Raw genomic sequence first — 24,353 nt, forward strand, 5'->3', positions numbered from 1 at the left:
CCTCTTTTGCCTCCAGCTTGTACAGCTTAAGTCCCAGTGTTAGGGGAAGCTTGGCTTAGACGAAGGAGGTGAAAGCGGCATTCAGAGAGAGATCTAGAGGATTCTTGTATAAGATAGAATGATCAAGAGGAAGGAAAACAAAAAATCTCCCTCCTGCTTTCTCCTACATCCTTGTAACATTTTTTTTTCTTCATTTTGTGTAGTCTGTGCAGTGCTTTGGCTTTTTACTTTCCCTGCTGATGTAAATGTGTTCCTCCTGCTTTTGTGCCAACTCTTGGTAACGAATGCTTCCTTTTCTACAGCCAGTCCCATCTTTCCACCAAGTACTCCTGCTGGAATACAATCAGAAAATGAAGGACACCCTTCAAAAAAATCACAGTATTTTAACCCTATCTTGGGTTAGGTTCTCTTTGTTTATCCTCATGGCTTTTGACCTTAGGGAATTCATCTTATCAGGCTTTTCTCTGATGGCGAGAAGCTTCGTATTTTCTTTTATCTGTTTGAAGTGAAAGCTGAGATTCGGCAGCGATCACTTGATTCCAGTTGCTGAAGCTTTAACAAAGCACAAATAGTTGCAAAAGCTGAAGGAGGATTATATTGGCTGTGAGTGCTGGGAACGGAAACCCTGCAGTCGGTTGATCGCTGCGGTGTTGTCAGCACGCTACCATTAACTGTGCTGTAGGAAGGGCCTTGGTAGCTCAAGCAAGCGTTGACTAGTAGTAGCGGTGATCACTATCTGCAGTCTGTCTCCTTCTATGCCATTGCCAACCCATGTGATATATTTTTAACCCTTAAAATTATTGATTTTTTTTCTGCCAAGCACTTCCCCTCCTTTATTCCTGTCAGTCTGTTTTTATAGGTCTGCCTAATATTTACAGAATCCCTCAGTCAGGGATTCATCTGCAAATGTAGCAGCTAGTTTCATCATTTGGACAAGAACCAGGGCAGCGCTGAGGTGAATGTTGTGTCTTTGCAAGTAGAAGTAACAAACCAGCATCAGGGAGCCGCTTGCTTGAGCTGCTCCATCACCCAAAACTGCAGCAGCAAAATGTTATTCCTGGGGCAAATCCAACTTGATACTTTATGGCAGCAGCTTCCAAATACATTCTTCTTTTTTGGCCTTTAGAAGCTTGATCTAGCTGCACTCCTAGTGTTTTTATTAAAGAATTACCTGTTAGCTAAAGGAACCACTTAATCTGGTAAGAGCTGAAGGTTTGTCTGTTCATGATGTGTTTGTCTGTTGTCTTTAGATCACACATACTGAATATGTGAGCTATGTCAAAGCTGTACCAGCTTGAGATATCTGGCTGGAGTGACTGGCTAAATAAAGTATATCCACCACCTCTGTCACACAGTAAGTTTACAGAGCTATGTAACATCACAGACTACTGCTGGTACGTATGTATCTCTGGTTTGTATGTTTGGTGAGCTGAGTTCAGAGACTGCTTTGCATCCTGCCATGATCTCCTTACTTCTGCGTCCTCTGTTACCCATTGATCATGCTCCCTGCTTAAACATTGATCTGTAGCCAACATCAGACCATTTTCAACTGTTTGTTCCTGAAACCAGCATCTCATCACTGTGGTGTTTCAGAACTGTAAAGCTTGACCAAGCCGGGTGAATCTGCTCAGACTGGACACGGGTCCTGGTTCCCATCTTGGAGAGTGAAAGGTTCAGGCAGTCCCTGGGAAAAGTCACAGTCATGGGGTGATGATTAAGAGGAGAGCCAGAAAAAAACACAGCTGGGATAGCCAGCAACAATGGATCGAGAGCAAGGAACTGAGGCATTCTCAAAACAAAGGCAGAAACATAGAAACTTATTTCTGACAGTTCTTGTTACTTATTTTGCTTCCCACAGTCCTTGTACTTTAGCTAGCAGAGCCCTTATGAACCTAGACAGTCTGAGAGGGACCAAGAAAGAAGTATGGAAGCATGTGGCTGCCTCAAGGATGAGGCCAGATGAAGACTGGCAGGAGGTTTTCCAGACTGAGAAAGAAGATGCTGAGCCAGCCTGATATTGCTCTGGGATCTGGAAACCTCCTACTGTAGGTAATGAGCAGGTTGCTGAGCTTGCAGATGGCCATGGCTTCATATTTCTGACCTGGAAGGGAACTCTCATGTGAGTGTCCCATCACTGCAGAGCTCCCACAAAGTGCATCCTTGCTGTTTGTCTTCTTCCTCTTGTTCCAGACTCTGTCCATTTCACGACCACCAACATTGCTCCAGGTATGTGTCATCCATGACCAAGCAGCTGCTGTTGGCTCTTCCACCTTATGTTTCCCCCAATGTTGCAAAACCCATCACCAGAGCTTCTTAGGAGCAAGCAGATAACTTGCAAAGCTGGAGCCACCCAGCAACATATTGGCAGCTACATCTTCAGCATACTTCCTGATGGTTGTGGAAGCATTCTTTCATCTGAGGTGGCTGGTTTAAAGGTGCTAGCCTCCAACAGAAGGAGGACACAACAGCAGAGGAGGAGCCTCGGAAAGTTTTGAGTTCTACCTGGAGTCCCAACACTCCAATCACTTCCATGGGGCAACCTGATAAGCATCGCAGAAAAAGCCTTCCAAGGCAGAGGACCCTGGGGACTGCAGCTGGACAGATGGACACACATGTCAGGGCTCATTTAACTATGAGCTGTTTTCTAGCACAGTGCAAAGTAAGATACTGAGGCCCGAGATAACCTTGTCAACCCTGGAAAGTTGCTGAATTTTTTGTCTGTGTTTCCAATACAGTGGGATAATGTTCACTGGCTTAAAATAGCATCTTCTTATTTTAGCAATGGGGAAACAGATGTGATTTTTGTTTTTGAAAATACATCCAGAATTTGTGGATCAAATCTTCTATAAACTGCAAGTTGGCATCTTTGTTTCATCACAGTTTTACTCCCTCTTCTGAACCAGCACCACCTTCCATTTCAAAACCTACTCCTTGAGCCATCTTGTATCGCTTCCCCTGGGCAGCTGCAGTTGTCAGCAAACAGCCATGATTTGGTGAGGTTGGCCTGTCTCATCCCCTCCCTCTTGAAAAGCACCACCTGTTTTGAGAGTATCACAATGTTACTCTGCTAGTGCTGTGTTAATATCTTCACAACTTTTGCTCTCAGACTATTTTGCTTGTATTTTAAGTCTCAGGGATGTTTCTAGAATAACTGCTGCTTCCAGATATTGTTTTCTTAGGGGTAGTGGGATAGTCAGGCATTGTGCTAGCAATCCAGACGAGTGACTCCAAACTGTGCTTTCACCTTGTAAAAAGATAGATCTCAGATGACCAAACTGTAAATGTCAGGTTATTTGGTTTCAGTATTCAAAGTCTGGTTGTTATCCTAAACGTATTACTCCCATGTGTGTTATTGGCCATAGAGGCTACTAAACCTTAACCCTGGTGTGTGGATGGGCCAGTTGAGCTTGAGAAATCTTTGATCACCAGTTCACAGGCTTTTGAGGGAGTGGTGGAGGAAGAATACTATTTAAATAAGTGTTTATTCTATTTGGAGAAGCTGAATTGCGGTCTGGGGGTGCAGTATGGTCACTCCCAAAGCTGCAGGCAGAACAAGCTGAGACATCACTTAGCACTGGATTTTAAGATCTTGTAGCCCAAGATGAGATGCACCCAAATGAAACTGGAAGGACCAAAGCCCAGGGGTGGGGCTGAAGGTCAGATTAATAAGAAATGCAGTAGGTACAGGACGTGGTAGCTGCTGAGTGCTGTAACTCGTTCAGAATAATCTTTTCCTTTTCCCTGGAAGAAGGATGTTCTTTCCACAACACCTTATGCTACTACAGGTTTTTCATGAGAACAGTCAAGTGCTTCCCCTTTCGCCACCTCAAGTTAATCAGTTTTTGAAACAAAATAGCTGTGGTTATTTCCATTTCTAGTTGTACACGAACAGGGAAAGAAATGTGATTCTTAAAGTTAATTTCTATAATACTAGGAGAGAAGTGCACCATTTTCTTTTAACCTAGTCCTGAATTGCTCTCTAAAAGATTTTGCTGGTGTTACTCACAAAGAGGTTTTGTCATCAGCATCCGGCTCCCTCCTGCTCTAGTTTATGTAAAGAGATGCTTGGGTCACTTGTCTAGTACCGGCTGCTGTGCCACCCATTTGAATTTAAAAGCATCTTCTCTGGACTATTAGTTAATGGCTGTTTATGCACAAATAATTCTTCCTCTCAGGAAATTACACCTTTGATCTCTGTAAGTGGACACAAGGAATTAGGCCCATGGCAGAAGAAGTAGAGGCCTGTTGTCCTCAGTGATATTTTGATCTCATATTCTTCATGCACCTCCATCTTCCACTGCAGCCAGGCTCTGGTGTCCAGTGTGCCAAGGTAAGAAACGCAGCCTCGCTGGGAAGTCACAGCACTATAGTTCAAGCATGTTTTCCATGGCTTGATAAAACATGGCCACCAAAGCAGCTCTTGAAATGAAGCAGAGCTGTTCTGCTTGGCAAGAACTCGGAAATGGAGGAAGCTGCCATTTGTAGTGAATTGTGTGTAGGTGTGTGTTCTAGTGTATGCTTGATGTTAATGAATGTTGGGGACAATGGCTGGACTGAAACTTCAGTTCTTGAGTCTATTCATAGTATATACTAAGTGACCCTGTGAAATGACGACAGTGTGACCCCAAACCATGGGAAATAAACCTAGTCTCGGCTCTTACTGAAGTCTAAAGCAATGCTGACTTCCATTTTTCATTAAGGCTTGTCAATCTCAGCCAGTTCTGCACACACATACCTGTCTGATGAATTCACACCCCAAGTGACGCTCCAAAGCTGTGACCGAGTTGTGCTTTGGTTTTGGGGCTGCCTGAAGCTTAGAAGTGCTGTCCCCAGATTCAGTGTGGTCCTGATGTTCCTTGGGATGGGCTTTTGATCAGCATATGAGATAGTTACTGCTGCTGGCTGACATGGGGTCATTTACTAGCTGGCCTAATTATCTGGAAAATAAGGATGCCATTGGCAAATATTGCTACTCTTAGAACATGAGTTTTTCACTGGAACCTAAAAATTTATCTAATTAATTATGGTATCTCCTTTTCTGACATAGTGAAGAGCAGAATCAGTTGGTTCCCTGGCAGCTGAATGCAGAAAGCTCAGCGTTGATAAGTGGAAAGAAGCAGAGATTTACATGTTTTTAATAAATAAATACACAAATTTTGGTCAAAGTGCAATTCGACTTAATACACCTCCACACACGTGCTCTTCTGTCCGTAGCCAGTACATACGTCTTTCTGATTTCCAGTTTATTTTTTCCCTCCACAGCTATTTTGTTTTGCTCACAGCTGACCTTTAAACTTTCCAATTGATGGTGAGAAGAACGGTGAACGTTAGATGAACCTGAACATTAGTTTAAAAAAACTTAGTATAGTGCTCAGCTGGTTCCTCGTCACTGTCATAGCAGCGGAAGTTTCAGCAAGTTTTAAAATACTGTTAAAAAATGGAGCTTTTGCAATTTTTCAGCAGGGTGTCTTAATTGTCTCTTTTGCAAGAAATCTAAACATGTGTGAAACTGTTGTTTAGGCAGAGTCATTAGCCAGCTCTCAGGACAATTCAATGTTAGTTATACAAAGGAAGAGTCTGTATGGTGTGAGCCAGGGAGCTTGCGAACATGAAGGAGCCCTGCTTCACAGCTTCCAGCTACCTGCAGCCTGTGGAGGAATTAAATTGGCAGAATGCTAGTTAAATAGCTGAGCAGGTGGAAAAATATTAACCTGAGCAGAGATTATGCTGTAGAAAAGTACAATTTGCTACTTATTCCCAGCGGTAAAAACCATTACTGCATTTTACGTAACTGAATTATTAATGACCTAAAGTTAGAAACAGAGTCAGTGAGTTGTTAATGTCCTTATGCAAATAAAGGTATTGTGTGAAGTACATCAATTTAAAATAAAAGAAGGGGAAGCACTGAAAAAGTTGTAGTATTTCCAGATGAAGAAGGGAAATTATCAGAGTATGCTTTAACTTCCTGTGTACCAACGTGAAGGTGTTGCGCTGTCAGGAGCCTGCTCATTTGCTATTTTGTTTTTTTAAGCTCATCTGAGCAATCTTAGCTTAATGCAGCCATAACTTTCTGTCTATGAGCACGGCAGATTCCTAGCAGCTGTGGCCAGAAAAGCACACTATGATTTTTGGACCTCCCGTGGACGCAGGACAGGCAGTCCCACGCTTTGGGAGGACATGTGCCCCGGGCTCTGCTGCCCAGGCTCCAGGAGCGAGAGCTCCAGCTGCTCTCCAGGCTGCTTCTGCCGTCTCCAACACCCATGGGCTCCCCCTGACCACCCTGCGGGTGGGTGCCCAAGAGCTCCTGGGCTGGAGATACCAGGACTCAAGTACACTTGAGCTTTGCTCAGCATCCTGCAGCCCAGAGAGCCGCAGGAGCCAGCCCTGCCCTCACCCTGCTGCCAGGGAGTGCAGAAGAGCTCCGGGAGCACGGGGCACCATGTGCATGCACAAGCTCGCCGGCTCCGCTTCGATCACAGTCTTGACATACCCCGAGAGTCTCCAGCCTCACCGGCACAGACCTTGGTGCTGGCAGGAGCGAGGCGCTCGGGGAGCTGCTGCGAAAGCTCAGTGGTGGCTGTCAGGCTGTGCAATCCGTCAGGGACGCTGTCTGGAATGTAGGGCATTGGGACAGCAGCGCCGGCCAGGCCAGGAGCTCAGCAACGCAACGCTTTGAATTTGGAAACCATGACAGATACTTCTGCTGGCTGGTATCAGGGCCAGGAGGTGGAGCCCAGCTCGGTGGCTGTGTTAAGTGTTCCGGAGCGTCGGGGAGGGAGCCGAGGTGCAGCTGACTACGTGTGAAAATTTGGAGGTGTGACATTGGAGAAAGAGGGGACCAAAGTCACCTTAGACTTGAGAAAGCAGGTAACTTTTAAAAGCTTCTCGTTTCTGATTTTAGATTCTTAACTTAGAAATACTACTTTAATTTTTCTGCCAGTTGGTATTGATCTAAAACAATTTAACTTTCCCATTAAAAAGAGACTGGAGGATTTTAACATTCCAGTGTCATTTCCATTTCCATGGTATCTGCTCCAGGGAAAGTCAGAAGAGCTTCAGAATTCCATACTCTTGTTAATATGCTTCCGTGTTAGAAAAAAAAAAGATGGGCATTATTAGGTTTATTAAATTTTAGGGGAAAATATAAATAACATACATATAACAAGCATCTAAAGAAATGAGGCATGTATTTGCCTTTATATTACTTCCTGCCTACAATAATGACCCGTTGCTCATTTCAGTTCTCCTCCCCTTTTAAAATTACAAAGTATTCTCTCCTATATATTGAAATGTTAACATAAAAGGCTAAGAAAGCCTTTTATACCTTATGTAATATTTTATGTCTTCCATTTTTTCTTCAAGGTTCAATACCATATTGATGTGCACCAGAAAAGTCTAGTAGCTGGCCATGGCACAACAAAACTTTCTGTTTATTATCAGCAACTAACCAATCTTATTTTTACAATCATTTCTGTCTAATGATGCTACTCGTGAATAGATGGGTAGGGAAGGCTTAGGATCAAAGAATAAGCCGCAGATTTCACAATGTTTTCTTGGCAAAACAACATGTTGATTTAGCTACTGCACTGGAATCTGCAAACGTTCATTAAGTGTGCTTTTCCTGAGATTATTTTGGCTACCATTTTCTGTCCTGTCCTCGTGTGACAAATGTTTGTCCAGGACCATTGATCTGAAACTGCTTTAGTCTGGCTTAGCGTTTAAACAGAGCTGAGCACTCTCTTCAGGGCAGCACGCAGCTCTCTTCCATAGGAGTGTTTCAGGTCCAGGGACAGTCCCATTTTAGGCATCAGAGCAGGTGCTCGAAAGCATGTTTATGAAGAAGGGAGAGACTGGGGTGTTGATCTGGGCTGGGATTTTGGGTGCCACTCCAAAGCAGCTGTATCCACACAGCAGCTGTTCCCACATCCCTCCCCACCCCTCCATGCCCAAGGCAGCATTTGGGCTGGGAATGCCGGGCTGGTGAATCCCAACGGTGACGGCTGGATAGTCGAGGGCTTTTTTCCATGCTGCTTTGCTGGGTGCAGGAAGCCTGGAATTTGAGGACAAACTTGCCAGTTGTCTTTCTGGCATCCCATGATTCCTCCATCTTTTGAGAGCCAAGTCTTGTCAGCTTGGAGAGGAATTGTTTTTCCCCATAGTGCCAGTAATGGAGGAGCAGCTGCGTGTACCTGGGTTAACTTTACCCAATGAAGCTTTGTTGATGACCAAAGTGAAGGGGTAGCCACAATTATAAGATGCCCAAGAGCACAGCAGCAGCAGAGCAGTGTGAGAACCTCTTCAGAATGCAGGCTGGCTGCTCCTGCAGCTGGAACTTGCTGTCCCACAGTCACTGTTAGGGCTAGCAAGGATATTAGTCCAAGCTAACTAATTTGTAAGCTTAGGATCTGTTCCTCGAGCTGTGCTGCACCAGACATAGCTGGTGGCATGGACCAGCAAGTGTGGAGGTCACTGGTAGCTTTGCCACTCTGAGATTCCCAAATCTGGGATGGTGGCATGCACACGCTGGTTCAAAATAATGTTTATTTTAAACCTGACTTAAATGTTTATTTTAAACCTGACTTATTTTCTGCTTCACTGACAAAGCTTTTCATGGTCACTTGGGTTGGAGAAAGGATTTATTTAACTTGTGAAACGCCTGAAGGTCTCAGAGATGAAGCGGTGCAATGCTCCTGCCTATTAATTGGTCCTGGCACTGGCAAATAGTTTGAGGAGAGAGCTATTAAGCATGGCTGAAGGGCAGAGCTGGAGTTCTGCAGCAGGGTGCTCTGCGGCAGCGTGGCAGAGAGAGAAGGCCTGCGCTGCAGGGATGTGTGAAAAACACTCGTGAGAAAATTCGTAATGCATACAGTTGTGGGGTTGTGGTTGGGCTGGAGGTTACGGGGCTGGGTGGGAACATGGCGATAACACCACATCAGCTCGGGCAACTGTTTTTGCAGGTACCTAGTTAGTGATTGCACATGCTGTCTGTCTGCCATTCTGCAACAGCTCTCTTCAAGTCTTTGCTCTTGTGCAGCCAACAAGAGCTCAAACAACTTGTATTTCTTTGCTTCTTATTTCTCCCCGGAGAGAAGAATCAGACAAACAGCAGCAGACTGTCTCTGTCTCCCTTGGTTAGGTACTGGTTTCATGGTGTCTCAATACTGTAAGTGCTGTAAAAAAGAAACAGTCCAGTGTTTATAGCAGCAGTGATGCAATGTTCATTCTTCTCAGCTCTGCAATTACACTCCCATAGTTGTCTCCCAGGCTTGGGAGATGGGAGATACTGGGCGGAAAAATTCAACACACACTTTCTGCAGAGGAGCGCCATTGGCATGAGGCACCTACAGCAGAGAATGGCTACTGGGGTGAACTGGGAGAGAGGGGCTGTGCATCGGTGAGGAACATGGGCTGGCCAAGCGGGGACCGGGCTGTACAGGGGGATATGCAGTACTAATTGCAGGGCTGAATTAGTAAAAATGTTATTGATGTTTTGCCAGGCTTTTGTGCTTAAGTACATAGCCTGTAATGCCGGTGTCTCCCTGGCTGAGCAGGAGCAAGTGCCAAGCAGCTGGTGATGGGGCGGCACCCAGCCCGGCACTGCCATGTGGGGATGAGTGCAGCGTTTGGCTGCAGAGGATGCCCTGTGTCACCCCTGTGGCAGGGCCACCACTGCAGATGGACACCCAGCGACGCATTGCCTGCCTGAGCAAAGGGTCGGGACGTGCAGCATGTGGGGCCAGAGGAAAGGGGGATCTACAGAGCCAGCCAGGAGGCAGTGAGGATGGAAAAGATGAGTAAGAGGTGTCTGGGCAGAGGGAGTACTGGTTTACCAGGGCTCTGCACTATCCAAGCACCAGCGCAGCAATCTGCGTCGCAGGTGACATTTCCTGGTGCAGCTGCCATCTCCAACAGGTGATGGGGAGAGGAGAGGCTGAAAGGGAGCAGTCCTGGAAAAGTGCCTTCCACCTGAAAATCTTGTACCTGCCGATTATCCACAGCAGTTCTGCTCAAGTTACTGTGACCCACAGGGCTTTTGGCAGGATGTTGGTGTAAGTCTGTTCAAAGCGAAGGGAAGGATTTTAGCAAGTTTTGGTGGGTTCTCTCTATTTCTTTGAGAGTTTTTTTTTTTATCTTACAAAAAGACTTTGCTGTACTTTCATCCTCATCTAAATCCAGACTCTTATTTATCATACTGTTTCCATACACCTCTTCCTTTTCACCTAGTGCACCTTAGCACTTTTTCCTGGCATACTCAAAAAGTAAATTCCTCAAGAGTTACTGAACACACTCTTTTGCTCTTCCTCACAAATTGCTATTAACGTCACCTTTTCAGACAGTACAGACTATTGTTTGTAATCCTGCTGAATGGCTTCTGTCATTTTGTTTTGTGCTTACTTCAATCAGGATCTTCAATGATGGTGTCACTCAACACCATCCCTTTCTTTTTGTAAGCTTTCTGTCCACTAAAGCTTTTTCTAGCAACATCAGAGTCTATTCTCCCTCCTTGTGCTGAGAAGTATTTGGTTCACCTCTGCTCCTTTCCTTTCACAGCTCCTCACAACATCCCTTATGTTGCTCATTCGTTGTCAGTCATTAGCCTGCACTTGTCCTCCATCTTTAATTAGATGTCTAAATTCTCTCTTTTATCCAGTGATACATTCGCCATGTTGCATTCAGGGTATTTAATGTTGCTGTCTTCTCTCTGATCAGCAACCAGGGTAAGGGACGTGGTACTTAGACTGTCATCTCCCTTCATATTCTTCATCAGCTTCCTGCGGCTCATCTTCATCTCTTCTTTGATTCAGCTTCGAGCCCTTCCCCAGGCTGGGTAGGGTAGGTGTCCATTAGCAGTAAATAACTACTAAAAAGAAACCATGGATTTTCTTTCGTTTTGTTTTCTGTATGTTTGAACTACTTGAAAAACATCTGGGCTTTGCTTAATTTTAGAAAATCTGGTTAGGAGTTACAACGCTCTCCGCAGTAGAGAAAAGTTCTCAGGAGCATGCTAGCACACGACTTCCCAAAATAGTTAATGTCTTTCTTTGGAGGAATGCACTGACCCAGTTAGGTGGCACACCGTGTCGTTGAAATGCATGTGAAAAGTGCCTGACGGTGCCGGTATTCAAATCCAACACCACCAGAAAAACACATGAACATCCATGGATGCATGCCAGAATTTTCACGCAGGCTTCTAATTTTAGGTTTTAACCTTTCCAGTGCCCTGAAGATGCCTTCAACATCTCCAGAATCACTGACCTCCTCAGAAAATATTGGCCTTAAATGCTTTGCAAGTACTTTACATTGTTAAAAAAGTATTAAAGAAGCTTTGTAGAAGTGAGTAATCTTTAATAATTGCCTTCAGCTTCTCAGGCAGCGTGCAGCTGCTTATTTTGAGAGAAATGCCTGGCAGCTTGAGAAAGAACAGCCAATGCCCCTGCTAGCAGAGGAATGAAGAGCAATAGGATGTAGTAGCAACTCAAGTATCCTTAATTTCAGACATTGCCGGTGACGTTGGCTTTCAGGACTGGAAGTGTCTGGATGTGACTGCATGCATACATGTGCACATTATGAAACAATTGATTGCTCAATGAATATTTTTAATTAGTATTTTCTTTTTAAATGCTCCATTTACCTTCTTCACACAAGATGGTTTTGCCATGTGCAGCTTTTATTGGAGTAAACATACTCCCTTCAGATAGCTCCTTCAAGCCAATTCAGAGATCTCTTGACCCTCTTTTAATGTTTTTCCTTCCCGTGACTCACTGCTTTAATCCTGGTTATGTTTTCTGAAGTGAACTTTACATAGTCGTATTGACCTCAAGAGTTACAGACTCAAAGGACTGGGGCAGACAAGAGGGTATATCAGATAAGAGAAGATCTATTTTAAGCAAATCATTTTTCTTAGGTCATGTCTTTGTAACCAGTAAGGTTATTAATCTTTTTTATATTCAGTGGGTGAAATAAGTTATCGAAATGCAACTTTACTGTACAATGTGAACTGTCTGGTGACTTTTGCTTTGCTGTTTATGTTGTTTGGGGTCCTTCTTGCTTTTCCAGGCCAAAGATGGAAAATGGCCTGAACAGTCTCTCTTGTAATTAAATCTGTAAAGCAGGTCTGAGTTTTAGTTCAGCAGAAAAACGGTTGAAGGTTTCAATTTATTAAGGTCTTCATGAAAACAATTTACCTACCAAAATCAATAGACATTTTCAGCCTGTTTTCAGAAACTTAGCCTTTTAATTAGTAATTCTAACTGTTTTGCAAAGCTGCAATTTACCTGACCCCAGGGAAAAGCAGGGCTTTTTTAGCCTAGGAAAATCTGAGACTGGTTTGCCCCAGGGAGTGTCAGTCCTGGCGTCCTGAGCACATGCTGCTCTTCTAATAGTTTCAGAGAAGCAGCACCGTCAGCTACTGCAAAGAGCACGAGCCTGCGTACGTCGCCTGGGGAGAGCCTGAAGAGGCAACAGGAGAATATCCTGAGGTCAGAAGATTGTGTGGCTTCACTAAAAGGTAAAGATAGATTATACCTGGGATTGATATCTAACAGTTAGGAGAGCAAAGTAGGTGGCAGCTAATAGAATTGATATTCCTTTCCCTTGGCAGTAAGGGGCAAAGGGAGAGGTCATCCTTCTAGGAAGGAGAACACAGCCAGTTACCTGCCTACATCAGCTCCACGGCATTGCATAAGGCCTCATTTAGTACCTGGTAATGAACTTAATTTAAGCATGCATGTCCCTGCCCTTGCCTCGCTACTCTGCATTATGGACTTGCAAGTTTGCTTATGCTAAAGGGCAGAGCAAAAATAAATTTCCATACTCCCAGGCATGTTCCATCAGCTTGTGTTGGAGCATGGGCTGCTGTCCAAATAGTTTGGATATGAAGTGAATTTGGGCTCTAGGACAGGCTCAGACCTGCTCTTGAAATTGCACGGCAATGACACCAGGGTCCTGCTTTTATATTTGCAGTTGACTGGCTGCCACCGCTGCGACCTCCAGCTGCGACACCAGTGCTCTTCACATCCCAGCTTAAAACTAACCTTGCCTTTCTGTGGTTTTGTCTTACTGTTGACCAGGAACCGGTGAAAAGCTTCATCTGTTGGAAATTCGATATTAAGTAGGCGAACCTGCAGCTCAGGTAGACAAAAGTCCTCTTTTGTTTGATATTTTGTGCGTACAGTCATAGTTTTCATTTTGGCCGTGCAGAGTACAAAGCTACCCAGAGACCTGGTGGTAAAGGTCTTTAGACCTTTCGTCTGGGAGACAGCTTTTGTGGAGGGGTTTTGGTTGGGCTCTCCAGAGCTGGCACAAAGCAGCGTCCCTGTGCACCGTGCCATCCCGACCCACCTCCCCGCAACTCTGGCTTGGGTCCGGCCCGGAGTACCGGGCTGTGTGCATCCCCCGGGGGTCCCAGGGGCTGCCGGGGGCCCTCCCGTTCGCGGTTCGTCCCGGGCCGCCCGGCAGCGGGACCGCAGGCTCGGGCGGGGCGGCGGGACTACAGCTCCCAGGGCCGCGCGGAGCCGCCGTGACATCATGTGCGGTGGCTCGAGGTCACATGCCCCGCCGGCCCCTTTGTTTTGAGCGGCGCTGGCAGCGCGACCGGCAGCGGCGGAGAGGCCCGAGCGCACCGGATCGCCGCGCTCCGCTCTCCACCCGACCCCACCCCCGCGGGCAGCAGCTCCCGCGGGGCGCAGCGCGGCGGGGCCCGTTCCCGGCTGTGAGTACGGGGCCGCCGCGGGGCCGCGCTGCGGGAGCGGGACTCGGGTGTCGACGGGGCCGCCGCGGCGGAACGGTGGCCCCCGGAGAATTGCGCGGGGCTCCGCAGGGGCTCGACTACCGCGGAGGCGGGGAAAGGCGCGGGGCCGGCCGGGACCGTTAGCCGCCGCGGTGGGGCAGCGCGGGGCGGCCCCGCAGCGGTGCCACGGCGGGGAAGGGCTGTTGGCAGCACCGGTGCCGCGGGACCTGTCGGCTGTGTGTATGTGTGTCGCTCCCCCCACTCCCCTACTGCTGTGTACGGGCAGCGGGGCCCGGCGGGCGGTGCGGTGCGGTCCGGTCGGCGGAGCGGGGCGGGGGGTACCCGGTGCCCCTGGCTGTTTCGTAACGTGGGTCTGGTCTCCCCCGCGCCCCTCCGTGCCCCCCGGGCGGCGGGGGCTCCGCGGCCGCGGATTGGGCAGGCAGGCTGGGGGGGCGGGAGTTGGCGCGGGGCCGCCGCGGATTGGGCAGGGCGCGGGGGCTGGCTGTTGCTCAGGCGGCGCGGGGTGAAGGTGAGCTGGAGGGCGCGCGTGCGCGCTGCGGCTCCCGGAGGGGGCACTGGGCCGGGAGACGGTCGCACTGCGCATGCGCACCCCAGCAACCGGGGGCCGGGCGGGGTGCTGCTGTCGCCATGGCGGGGCTGAGCTGGCGGGTCCCTGCACCGCAGCGAGTGTCGGTTTGCTGCTGTGTACGGGGCTCCGGCCCGCGGCTGCAGGGCGCCCGGGTTCTCCCTCCTGCAGCGGCGGGGTTAAGCCCCGGATCCGCCGGTGGCGGTCTCGGTCTGTGCTATGCGGTGCCCGGTTCTCCCAGCCCGGGAACCGCGTCCGCTCCCGCCGGGCGCTGCCATTTCCTGCTGGTGCGGCCGCCTTCAGCCCCGCCAGTAAACAGCCGGGGAGCGCCCCCGTCGCACCGGCCTTTTCCGTAATTCCTTTGTTTTGCTGAGTTTGTCTGGGTGACGCTTTGCTCCCTTACGTAGCAAACCGGGGCAGCAACAAGTTGGGCGTGTGTCGGGACCGAACTGTGCACGCAGGCAGCTGCCCCGGGGCCGCAGTGTGAGCGGGGTGCAGCCCCCGGCCGGGGGCTCGGGTTCGCGCTCCCGGGCCATCTGTGCCGGTTCTGCGTGCTCCGCGTTCCCCGCGCGGGGGGTCAGAGGGACGCACCGATGTGTTAATCCGATTTCCACGTTGTTACATACTCAAAATTCCTGTTCCTTTAGGTAAGAGTAATCTAATTGGGTTCTATATCAGCCTGGCGGTTACTGTGCCGTTTGGTTACTGCACTTTGTTTGTGTGTTTCAAATTTACAAGCAGTTGTCTGAACTCCCTGGAAGTCCTTGAAACACGTTATTGGGATGCGAGCAATGACTGGGGCTTTTGTTCTGTTTTGGTTTTTTAAGCAAAATATGAATATGTGTAAAAATGATAGTGAAACCAAGGTGGAAGAGTGTTGACTTTTTCACAGTCTTTTCCCGGTGCGTTAATGATGGTATGCGGTGGGTTTGGTTCGTTTTGCTTTTCCCTCTGGGGCATGAGTCCTTTTGGGTGACCTTTTAGCTTGCAAAAAGTTACCTAAAGACTTCTGCACAGTTTAAAGTCGTACCTTTTTGCTGCTTGTTTGTTTTTTGTTGTGTTTTTTGTTTGGTTTAGGTTTGTTGTTTTATTTTACTTAATACTCATTAGCTTCATGTACGAATCAGTTCCTGTTTTTGCCGGGTCATTTTGAGGATACTTAGGGATTTTTGTGTGTGTGTCACTAGCTTGATTACTATTGAATTTTGGCATTCAGAGTATATTTATTTAATCACAATAGTGTTTTATGTTAAGAGACTTCTACAATACAGGTGACTTACTATGTCAAGCAGCTTGCTCACTTCAAATTCTTGTTTGCTAGTTACTCAGTATTCTTGAAGGCTTCATTCATGTTAAAGGCATATAAATCCTCAGTTTCTGTTGTAAAAGAAGAATAACAAAGGCCTTTAAAACCAACAATTTTGGTCTTTTTGTATCACAGAGAAGAAGGAAAAATAAATACTATATTTAGAGTTCCGTGGAAGGAAAGGTTATGCTTCCCCCTATCACCTTTTTCTTTTAAAAGAAAACAAACTAGAGCACGTGCTGTGGTTTAGGCAGCATGTTGCAGCAGATACAACTGGCAGTTTGTTTTCTCTGACTCTTGTGGTAACCAGACATCTGAGACGAAGATCACTTGAAGTGGCAAACAAAGTAACTAGAGTTGCCCAATCCCGAGTTATAGTTCCCATGCCTCGGAAGGAAAATACCGTTTATTTGTATTAAACGTTGGTTGTGTTACTTTGGGGTGCTGTTGCTAATACCGTACCAGGTAGTAGTAGATGTGATTCTTTGTAGGCTGGTGCTGCCCATTCCCAGCACCTCCTTTTGCCTGCCCCAGGTGTCACCGGGGCGCAGGGTGGCAGCAGCTGACCAAGCTCAGCCCCGGGTACTCCCCAAACTGCAGCCCGAGGGGAAGCTTTGCAGGTGGAGCTGGGGCACACCTGGTGAGGAGGTGTCACCTCATGTGTCACCAGCCCTGGCTGTGTGTTCGCACTGCTGCCTGGTCAGTTTTGGTGACGGACCGAAGGAGGTCAGGGATGCAGAATGGACAGAAAAACAGCTCTGCCAGAGCCAGTGGGAGAGGGGTAAAATACTCCAGGATGTTGCGGCAGAGGAAGGAGGAGTTTAGTGTAACATAAAAACAATTTGCAGAGGAGGATTTACTGATATATTAATAGGAGTTGTCAGGGCAAACATTTAATAGACCTCGTTTACCAGACTCTGAATTGGGCTCTTAGATTATTTCTGAGGAGCACCTTGTGTAGACAAGCCTACAGACAAAATATAGACTAAGGAAATAGAGAAACCTGAACTTCTGGTGAACCCAGTTTAAATTAGAGATATGCATGTGTGGGTAACATCCGTGTTGGAGCTGTTTCTGTAAAGCACTTTTAAAAGCTGTTGATAGAAAGTGTAACTTGTTTTTGCTTTCCGTTTTTTAAAAATTACTCCCTGATTTGCTTAAGATCTGTCCTTGTTGATCCTTGTTCAGGCAAGCTATCCAGTGCGTTTTGTACTTTTTTTAATCTAGTAATTTCCAATAGTTGCATTTGGGGGAAAAAAGTAATGTGTTTTTCTTTTGCTTTGCTTAAACTTACTGAAGGTATTTCAGCGTTACATTCTCCAAACAACTGGTGCTGTACAATGCAGAGTCTGCAGGGCTGTGTAAGAAGCACCTTGCTGTGCACGGGAGGTGCAGACAGGTGTATCCTCGGGTCAGTGTTTCCCTCCTTTGCACACTGAGCATCTCGGTGCTGGGCATGGATTCCCTTCTGGTGTTACAGCTTTCGGGCTGAAACATGAGGTGGTGACATCTTAAAACTGCCAGAGAAGGTTTGCAATGCGGCCGTGTGTATATCTGAGAGCTGAACGTCGGATAACGTTACTGATGGTCTTCTAGATGTGCTTTGCTTAAGCAAACCTGCAGAAGTAATTAGCTGGATAGAAACTGAAGCCTAGTATATTCAAAAGGAGTAATTTCTGCAATAGAGCATAATACTTTATCCTTTCCATTCTCTCATTTGTGAATTTGCAATATATATCCCCTTGATTAGTTTTTGTTCCATGGAGATTTTTTTTTTTTTTAGTCTCCCATTTCTTTAAACCGTTGGGACATTAAAAAAAAAATCCACTTGCTCACCACTAATATTGTGTTGTTCCAACCATAAAGACATTGCCTCCTTCAATGAACAGTCTTAGCCCACAGCCTTGGTTTCCATTTATTAGTGATTGTGTAATAAGAGTGTCTTCCTAAGTCTTAACTTCTCACATAATGAGAAACATTTAATCTTCAGGCTTTTTTAACTTCATTGCAGTGCTTTACCCTCTCTTGCAATATGCGGGTGTCTTGTTTCTGATTCCAGGCTAACTTTGCTTTGGAAAAGCTGCATTATTAGCTTTAGTGAAATACTTCTGATGTAAATCTGTGACACTGGAATCAAGCCTTTAGGGTTTATATTTTCATTGCTACATTTTCATTTTCTACTGTTGATGCTTCATTTCTACCCACTTTCTTGTGCTAAGTAGTATGGAAATAATTGCAGATAAAGTTCAAAGTAAGGGTGAGGGTGATAGCAACAGAGCTGGTGAGGTGGTTGTTGGTTTTGTTTTTTTATACAGACTGCGTCATTACAGGGTAACATGGTTGTGAAATACATGGGATAGAACATCAGCTGCGGATTAGGCTGTCTATTTATGCCTCGTTAAAATGTCTCTGAAGCCATCAGTTATTAGATAGGCTCATTGCAACAGTGTTTTTCTGGCATCAAAGGGACAACCGATCCTATTTTAATTCCAAATAAAATGAGGTACTTTGTAGGGTAAATGAGCTGTACCAAGAATCCACCAGTAAATATGTGTAAAAGACTTTATATGGGAAGTGACAGCTTTCCAACCTCTTTTCTCAATGAGTAAATGTACAGCACACGTTCCTCTCTCACTGTGGGTTAAGATGGTGCCTTTTAAAGGTGCTGTGTAAAAACCCTGTTTTTAAAAAAAAAGTGTGTTCGTTGTGCTCTATATTAAGCAATGATGTAGCCAGACTTGGATTGGGTAATTGCAGCTCTAACGATGCTGGCACGTCAGGAAATGAAATTGCTGTGAGGAGCTGACGTTTACTGACTCTGTAAGTAGGGAATGAGGGAAACTGAATATAACCTCTTGGAAGCACGAAAAGAATTTCCATGAACTTTAAAATAATTCAGTGCCTGTCCTTCTAGGCATACAAGTAGATACTACATGTATTTGGAATGATGTCTGTGTCAGACCCAAGAGGGTGTTTTGCCCAGCCTCTTGCTGCCTCAGTATATCTTGGTGGACGTTCATCCCCTTCGTTTTAAAGCCCAGGAGTGGCAAAAAGCTCTGTTGCTGCCAGATTGGTTGATCAAATTACCCCTAACACATGCTATCTGCAAAATCAGCTGCATTTCCTTCACTTGCAGACTAATATTGGCATACACTATCATTTGAGTACTTGATTTTTACAGCTTCAGTGCTCTGATAATGTGATTTTGTGTTTGTGTGCTGGGGTGAGTGTTGTACTCTGGGTATTTGAAACTGGAAAGTGTTTGAGCAAAAAGTGTTGCTAATAATTACTTGCTAGTGGTACTTTGTAAAACAGAAAATCTCCCTGTCCTCGGTAAGTTGCCCTTGGTTCTTATTTTCATTAGTTTTAGACGAACAATGTAATTCTTTCTTCATTCTGTTTTGTGCACTAGCAGTTTACACTCACTTTTAATGGAATTTGAGATAATCAGCGAACTAATTTTGAGATGCTAAGAATGAAGAGGTAAAAATTTAAGGTCAAGGTTATTCATTGAGATAGCTGAATGTTATTAAACACTAAGACTTCATTATGATAGACATTATAATGAAAATTGAGTGGTTTCTCAACTGATTCCCCCCCCCCCTTTGACTAGTGCTGTTATGGTAGTATTTGGAAGCTCCAGCTGAAATGAGGATTACACAGAAAAATGAGAAAAGCTCAAGCTCTGGATCTTTATCCAGGAAGTCTTTGGTTTCTGTCAGTTGGATGATTTGCTGGAGCCAAGATCTTAGGGTTTTTTAATGTTGAATGCTAATGCAGTGCCAGTGGTGCTGGAACATTCAGAACTTGCCATCCATGACACCTGTTCAATGGGTATATTTTGTATTTAATGTGTAGCTGGTAATGCTGCATTGCCCTGCACAAGGTGCACGGTAAGTTGCCCTGTAATAATGTGAGACCTCTAGTAAAGGTCAAAAAGACTACCAATTCTTAGCGTGACCAAACACATATCTTGTCTAGTTCTCGTGATGAAGTTAAGAAAATACCAGACTGAATAATGAAGTGTTTTAATTTTGCAGACCGTAGCACTGCGAAGGAGAAGCTCTGCGAACTTTTCTCAATGACTCTATAGCCAACTGATGTAACAATGGTACTAATATTGGGACGCAGACTGAATAGAGAGGATAGTGGGATACGAGATTCCCCTGCAACCAAGCGGAAAGTTTTTGAAATGGACCCAAAGTCGTTGTCAGGCCCGGAGTTTTTCGACTTCTCCTCGGGATCATCCCATGCTGAAAGCATTCTCCAGATCTTCAATGAATTCCGAGACAGCCGGCTGTTCACAGATGTTATTATCTGCGTGGAAGGCAGGGAGTTTCCCTGCCACCGAGCGGTTCTCTCAGCCTGCAGCAGCTACTTCAGAGCCATGTTCTGCAACGATCACAGGGAGAGCAGAGAGATGCTGGTGGAGATCAACGGCATTTTTGCTGAAGCTATGGATTGTTTTTTACAGTATGTGTACACCGGCAAGGTGAAAATCACCACAGAGAACGTGCAGTATCTCTTTGAAACATCCAGTCTCTTTCAGATCAGTGTTTTGCGTGACGCCTGCGCCAAGTTCCTAGAAGAACAGCTGGATCCTTGCAACTGCCTGGGAATCCAGCGCTTTGCAGATACACACTCACTCAAGACGCTGTTCACCAAGTGCAGGAATTTTGCGCTGCAGACATTTGAGGATGTGTCCCAGCATGAAGAGTTCCTTGAACTGGGGAAGGATGAGCTTATTGATTACATTTGCAGCGACGAACTGGTGATCACTAAGGAGGAGATGGTGTTTGAAGCTGTCATGCGCTGGGTGTACCGGGCGGTAGAGTTGCGCAGACCAGTGTTGCACGAACTTCTGACGCATGTCAGGCTCCCGTTGTTACACCCAAACTACTTTGTTCAGACTGTGGAAGTGGACCAGCTGATTCAGAATTCCCCAGAGTGCTACCAGCTGCTGCACGAGGCCAGGAGGTACCACATCCTTGGAAATGAGATGATGTCTCCCAGAACTAGGCCACGCAGGTGAGTAAGCGTTTTTTCCCCCCTTATTTCTGTAGAAGAACATAGTTCTATATACAGATGTTTGATACACACGTGCCTAGAAAAACATTTATTGCAGATTATTTTATTTTGCATTCTGGAGCCAAACCAGTTGCGCTTCTGTATTTGCCCACAATGCACGAACCTCACACATGTACGTAAGCGAGTTTTTTGCACAGATAATTTTATTGCTAGGAACTAAATGACCATTCAGGTAAGTGAAGTTATATTACCTTGCAAGTAAAATATTTTCTAAAGGTTAATGTTCACTAGGTGAGATCCTTAGTTATTTCACACAATAGCAGTGTCTTGAAAATAACTGTGCTGCAGCAGGTAAACTATTCCATTTCCCAACCTTCTTTTTATAACAAAATATTGTAAGTGTGCAACGTACTATAAGGGATGTGGATGGGGATATATATTCAGAGCATGTGCCTACTCCATCATGGCGTAGTACACAGATCTGTAATAGCAGAACAACAGGTTCTTAACCTTAAAGAAACAAAATCTTGCATTTTTAAAGAATTATGGAGCAGCGCGTGAAGTATTTCATGCTTATTCTATGACATTTTAATAATTCAGGATTGCTGCTACTTAATAATGTGTTACCCAAATAGGTGACTGAAGTTGCAAGAAGAAATGAGGAAGAGTCCATTAGTGGCATGTATGAGCAATAGTGATTATGTTGTTTTTGTTTTTTCCTGAAAAATATTTTCCCAGTAAAAGCTTTACCTCCACGTGATAGTTGACACGATAGTTTATTGTTAACTCCAGCTGATCTAAGCTGTAGTTATAAAATCATCTGTTGTATTCAGGTGATGCAATGATCTGGTCTGGACAAACAGATTGTGTTAGGAGTTACTCCTCTTTGTTTACTCTTAGTCATATGTGGTTGCTGTACAGTGACTGTGCAGGGAACCTTTGTTTTCTCTGGCATGTGTTGAAGGCTTGCTTATAGGCGAAAAGCGTTTGCCCCGTGAGTGGCTTTGCAGTTTTCAATCGTGCTGTGAGAGAATAAATTCTTCTTAAACCCCCGCAGCCCTGCTGTCGGGTTTTCTACGCTGTACTCTGCCATGGAGAGTCTTCGCAAAGTTTGGGTTCGTGGCAGTTTGGAAACTGGTGCAATGAGAGTTTGTGAGGCATCTCATACCCTGAGCCTGAGTCAGGGACGCTGGAACTCAGATCGAACACCTCTGTGTTTCTGAGCGGTTGGAGTGGGGCTGTGTTTTGTGGTGTTTGGTGTGGTATTCATTGTATGTTTATTATTCAGCTTGATGAAGGAAGCAAATACACTCAGGCCTAACAGTTCTGTGGGACTGCGTGGTGTGTACTTACTTGATAACCTGGAAAGCCTCAGGGTAGCATTCGTGTCTGGAAATGAAGTATCTTGCCTAATACAGGTGATTTATGAAGCTGGAGGAGGGAGGCTGTTGCTTTGGGATTTTGTGGGTTTTGTTGGTTTTACTGCTAAGCTTATTAAACTGGACTGTGAATCCAGTACGCAGGAACAAGAGAAGTAATTTAGAAAGAGAAAAACTGGCTGGTCTCCCAGCAGGAATTTTTTCCCCTTTTCTATATTACATTCATGGAATAGTTCTTTGCTGTTTGTTTCTGTTGCCTATAGCAAAAAGAAGAGATCGTGTTTCATAACAGTTACCAGGTTCCCCTTTCCCCTCCCATGTTTTCATCACACCTTTTCTGGGCATTTCTGGGGGGATTTGGGGAAAGAGAGAACGCTGGAGAGCTCTTTTCCTTCTTTCTTGCTTTCCTATAATTTCTTTTTTATATAAACTGTTTCTAAAAGGAGACAGGCTGCGGGATCAGAAATTCCTGTGCCAGTGTTTTTACTGAAACTTCTGAAAATTAATTATGATTCCTTGTATGGGTATGTACAAACTTATGGGTGAAGTGGCTTCTACAAATTTTGCAATTGACAGTTGATTTTTTTTTCTTCTTTTTGAAGCCAATGAAGAGTTATTGCAGTAGATAAAAGTTTAAAACGTGGTGTAACGGCTGCCTGCTTGCTCTTTTGCCACTAGACATCATTGACATGTGCAGAAGGTCTTTTTGAAAGAGCTTTTCAGTTGTGTATTTGTAACAACATAGTGACATCTTGAGGTTGTCACTCCTGCTCCTTTTAAGTCTCTCTTGTCCCCTGCCGTTGTGTTGCACAGCAAGTCTCCAAGCTGTCAGCAATAATGTTTCCGTATACAAAACAAAACAGGCTCTTCCTTCTGTATGCTTTGAATTACCTTCAGATTTTCATGTACCTGCGAGTTCTTGAATCACACAGTCCCTGTGAAGCTGTCTGATAACTTCTAACTAAAGAGTACACTCATATTGTTATCACATTTATATATTTTAATACATCCTTTTTGGTTGCCTTTAGAAAGCTTTAATGTAGTCCCTTATTTTTCCACCAAGGAGATAAGTTTTTATTTCACTTTACATTTGTCTGTTATTGCATTTTTTTTTAAACTGATGTGCCCTCTGTCATTTGCAAAAGTCTTTTGGAACTAACCTTAAAACCTATATGGTGCAGGACCCCTTCAAGAAAATGTAATAGAGAAAATGTCTCTTTACTGAAGAAAGGATATGGTTATATAGGTACTAAAATGCTGGGAAACTTTTTGGTTTTCTGTGGGCTTCAAATACTGTACTAAATGAATATTTTATTTAAAGAGCAAAACTCAATCATAGTAATTCATAAAGGGTTTTGATTCATTTAGTTTTAAAATAAAGATTGATAATACAGTACAGTAAGCTTTTCAGTACACAAGTGGAGGCCTTGGTTCTTATCTAGAAGGTAATCAACAGACAAACCTCTTTCACATGTACAATTAGCTGATGAATTTGCACTTCCTTCTAAGGCGAATGATGAGTATCTTGCTTTTAAGGAAGTTCTCTTCCTGGGTAATGCTTTGCTGGCACAGAACTTCCCCTCTCTTGTCCGTTGAGAGGTTCTTTTTGGAGTTGTTCCTCAAAAAATGCAAAAAACAGTAACAGTAAATACACAGAAACGAGGACCGAGGTGACTTCAAAGCTGAGCAGCTGGAGAGAGTGTTTCTTTTGACTAGTTCAGGTCGGTAAGTATGCTTCCTCAGATACATATCTTGAGTGTGTAAGCTTATAGTACATTATCATTTAGCATTGCCTATTTAAAATATTTTGAGTAGAAATATATATGATGTATTTAAATTATGGTATATGGTGGCAGGAGATAAAGGGCTAACTAATTTATTCCTGATACTTCAGAACAGGGAAAACATGATCAGGATTTATAAGTTAAGATGCGCATAAGAGCACATGTTAAGAAATTTGGGGACAGATCATGTGACTTTTATCCCAATGCAACGGTGTGAACGAGATGCCTGTTCATATTGGGATCAAAGTTAAAACACAACAAAAAGGCTTAACAAAAACAAAATCAGTCTTGCATTCAGTTTTACGTAATTAATAAACAGCAGGCCTTGAAATAACTATCAATGCAAAATCCTTTAATCTAAAAATGCCCTTAAAAGAAAGGATTTTGACTAATACTTACCAGAAATTATACATTTGAGAGGCAGGATAGAAGTTGTTCATAGTTTGATTTGCATGTTGAAGATGGTTGCTTGATTCTCTATGTTCAAATGTGAATGAACATATAATGAGTTTTGTTACGGCTGTGAATAATAATATGTATA

The 24,353-nt window shown here is 44.9% G+C and overlaps 1 protein-coding gene across 7 annotated transcripts in view; it reads left to right on the forward strand.

Moving 5' to 3' along the window:
- The window catches only part of KLHL24 (kelch like family member 24), a 76,334-nt gene that overhangs the window by 41,695 nt on the left and 10,286 nt on the right, over window positions 1-24,353 (forward strand). For 2 of the 7 annotated variants that reach the window (XM_065074295.1, XM_065074296.1), the window contains exon 2: window positions 19,662-20,649. In XM_065074295.1, the coding sequence (XP_064930367.1) occupies window positions 19,730-20,649 (920 nt within the window). In that variant the 5' untranslated portion in view covers window positions 19,662-19,729. Of the gene's footprint in view, window positions 1-6,706; window positions 6,868-12,383; window positions 12,509-12,964; window positions 13,133-13,537; window positions 13,712-14,194; window positions 14,963-19,661; window positions 20,650-24,353 lie in introns of those variants that run through there. The other 5 variants (XM_065074293.1, XM_065074292.1, XM_065074290.1 and 2 more) reach the window with 5 other exon arrangements.

This window comes from Columba livia, chromosome 9 (genome assembly GCF_036013475.1).
Source record: "Columba livia isolate bColLiv1 breed racing homer chromosome 9, bColLiv1.pat.W.v2, whole genome shotgun sequence".
NCBI lineage: Eukaryota > Metazoa > Chordata > Aves > Columbiformes > Columbidae > Columba > Columba livia.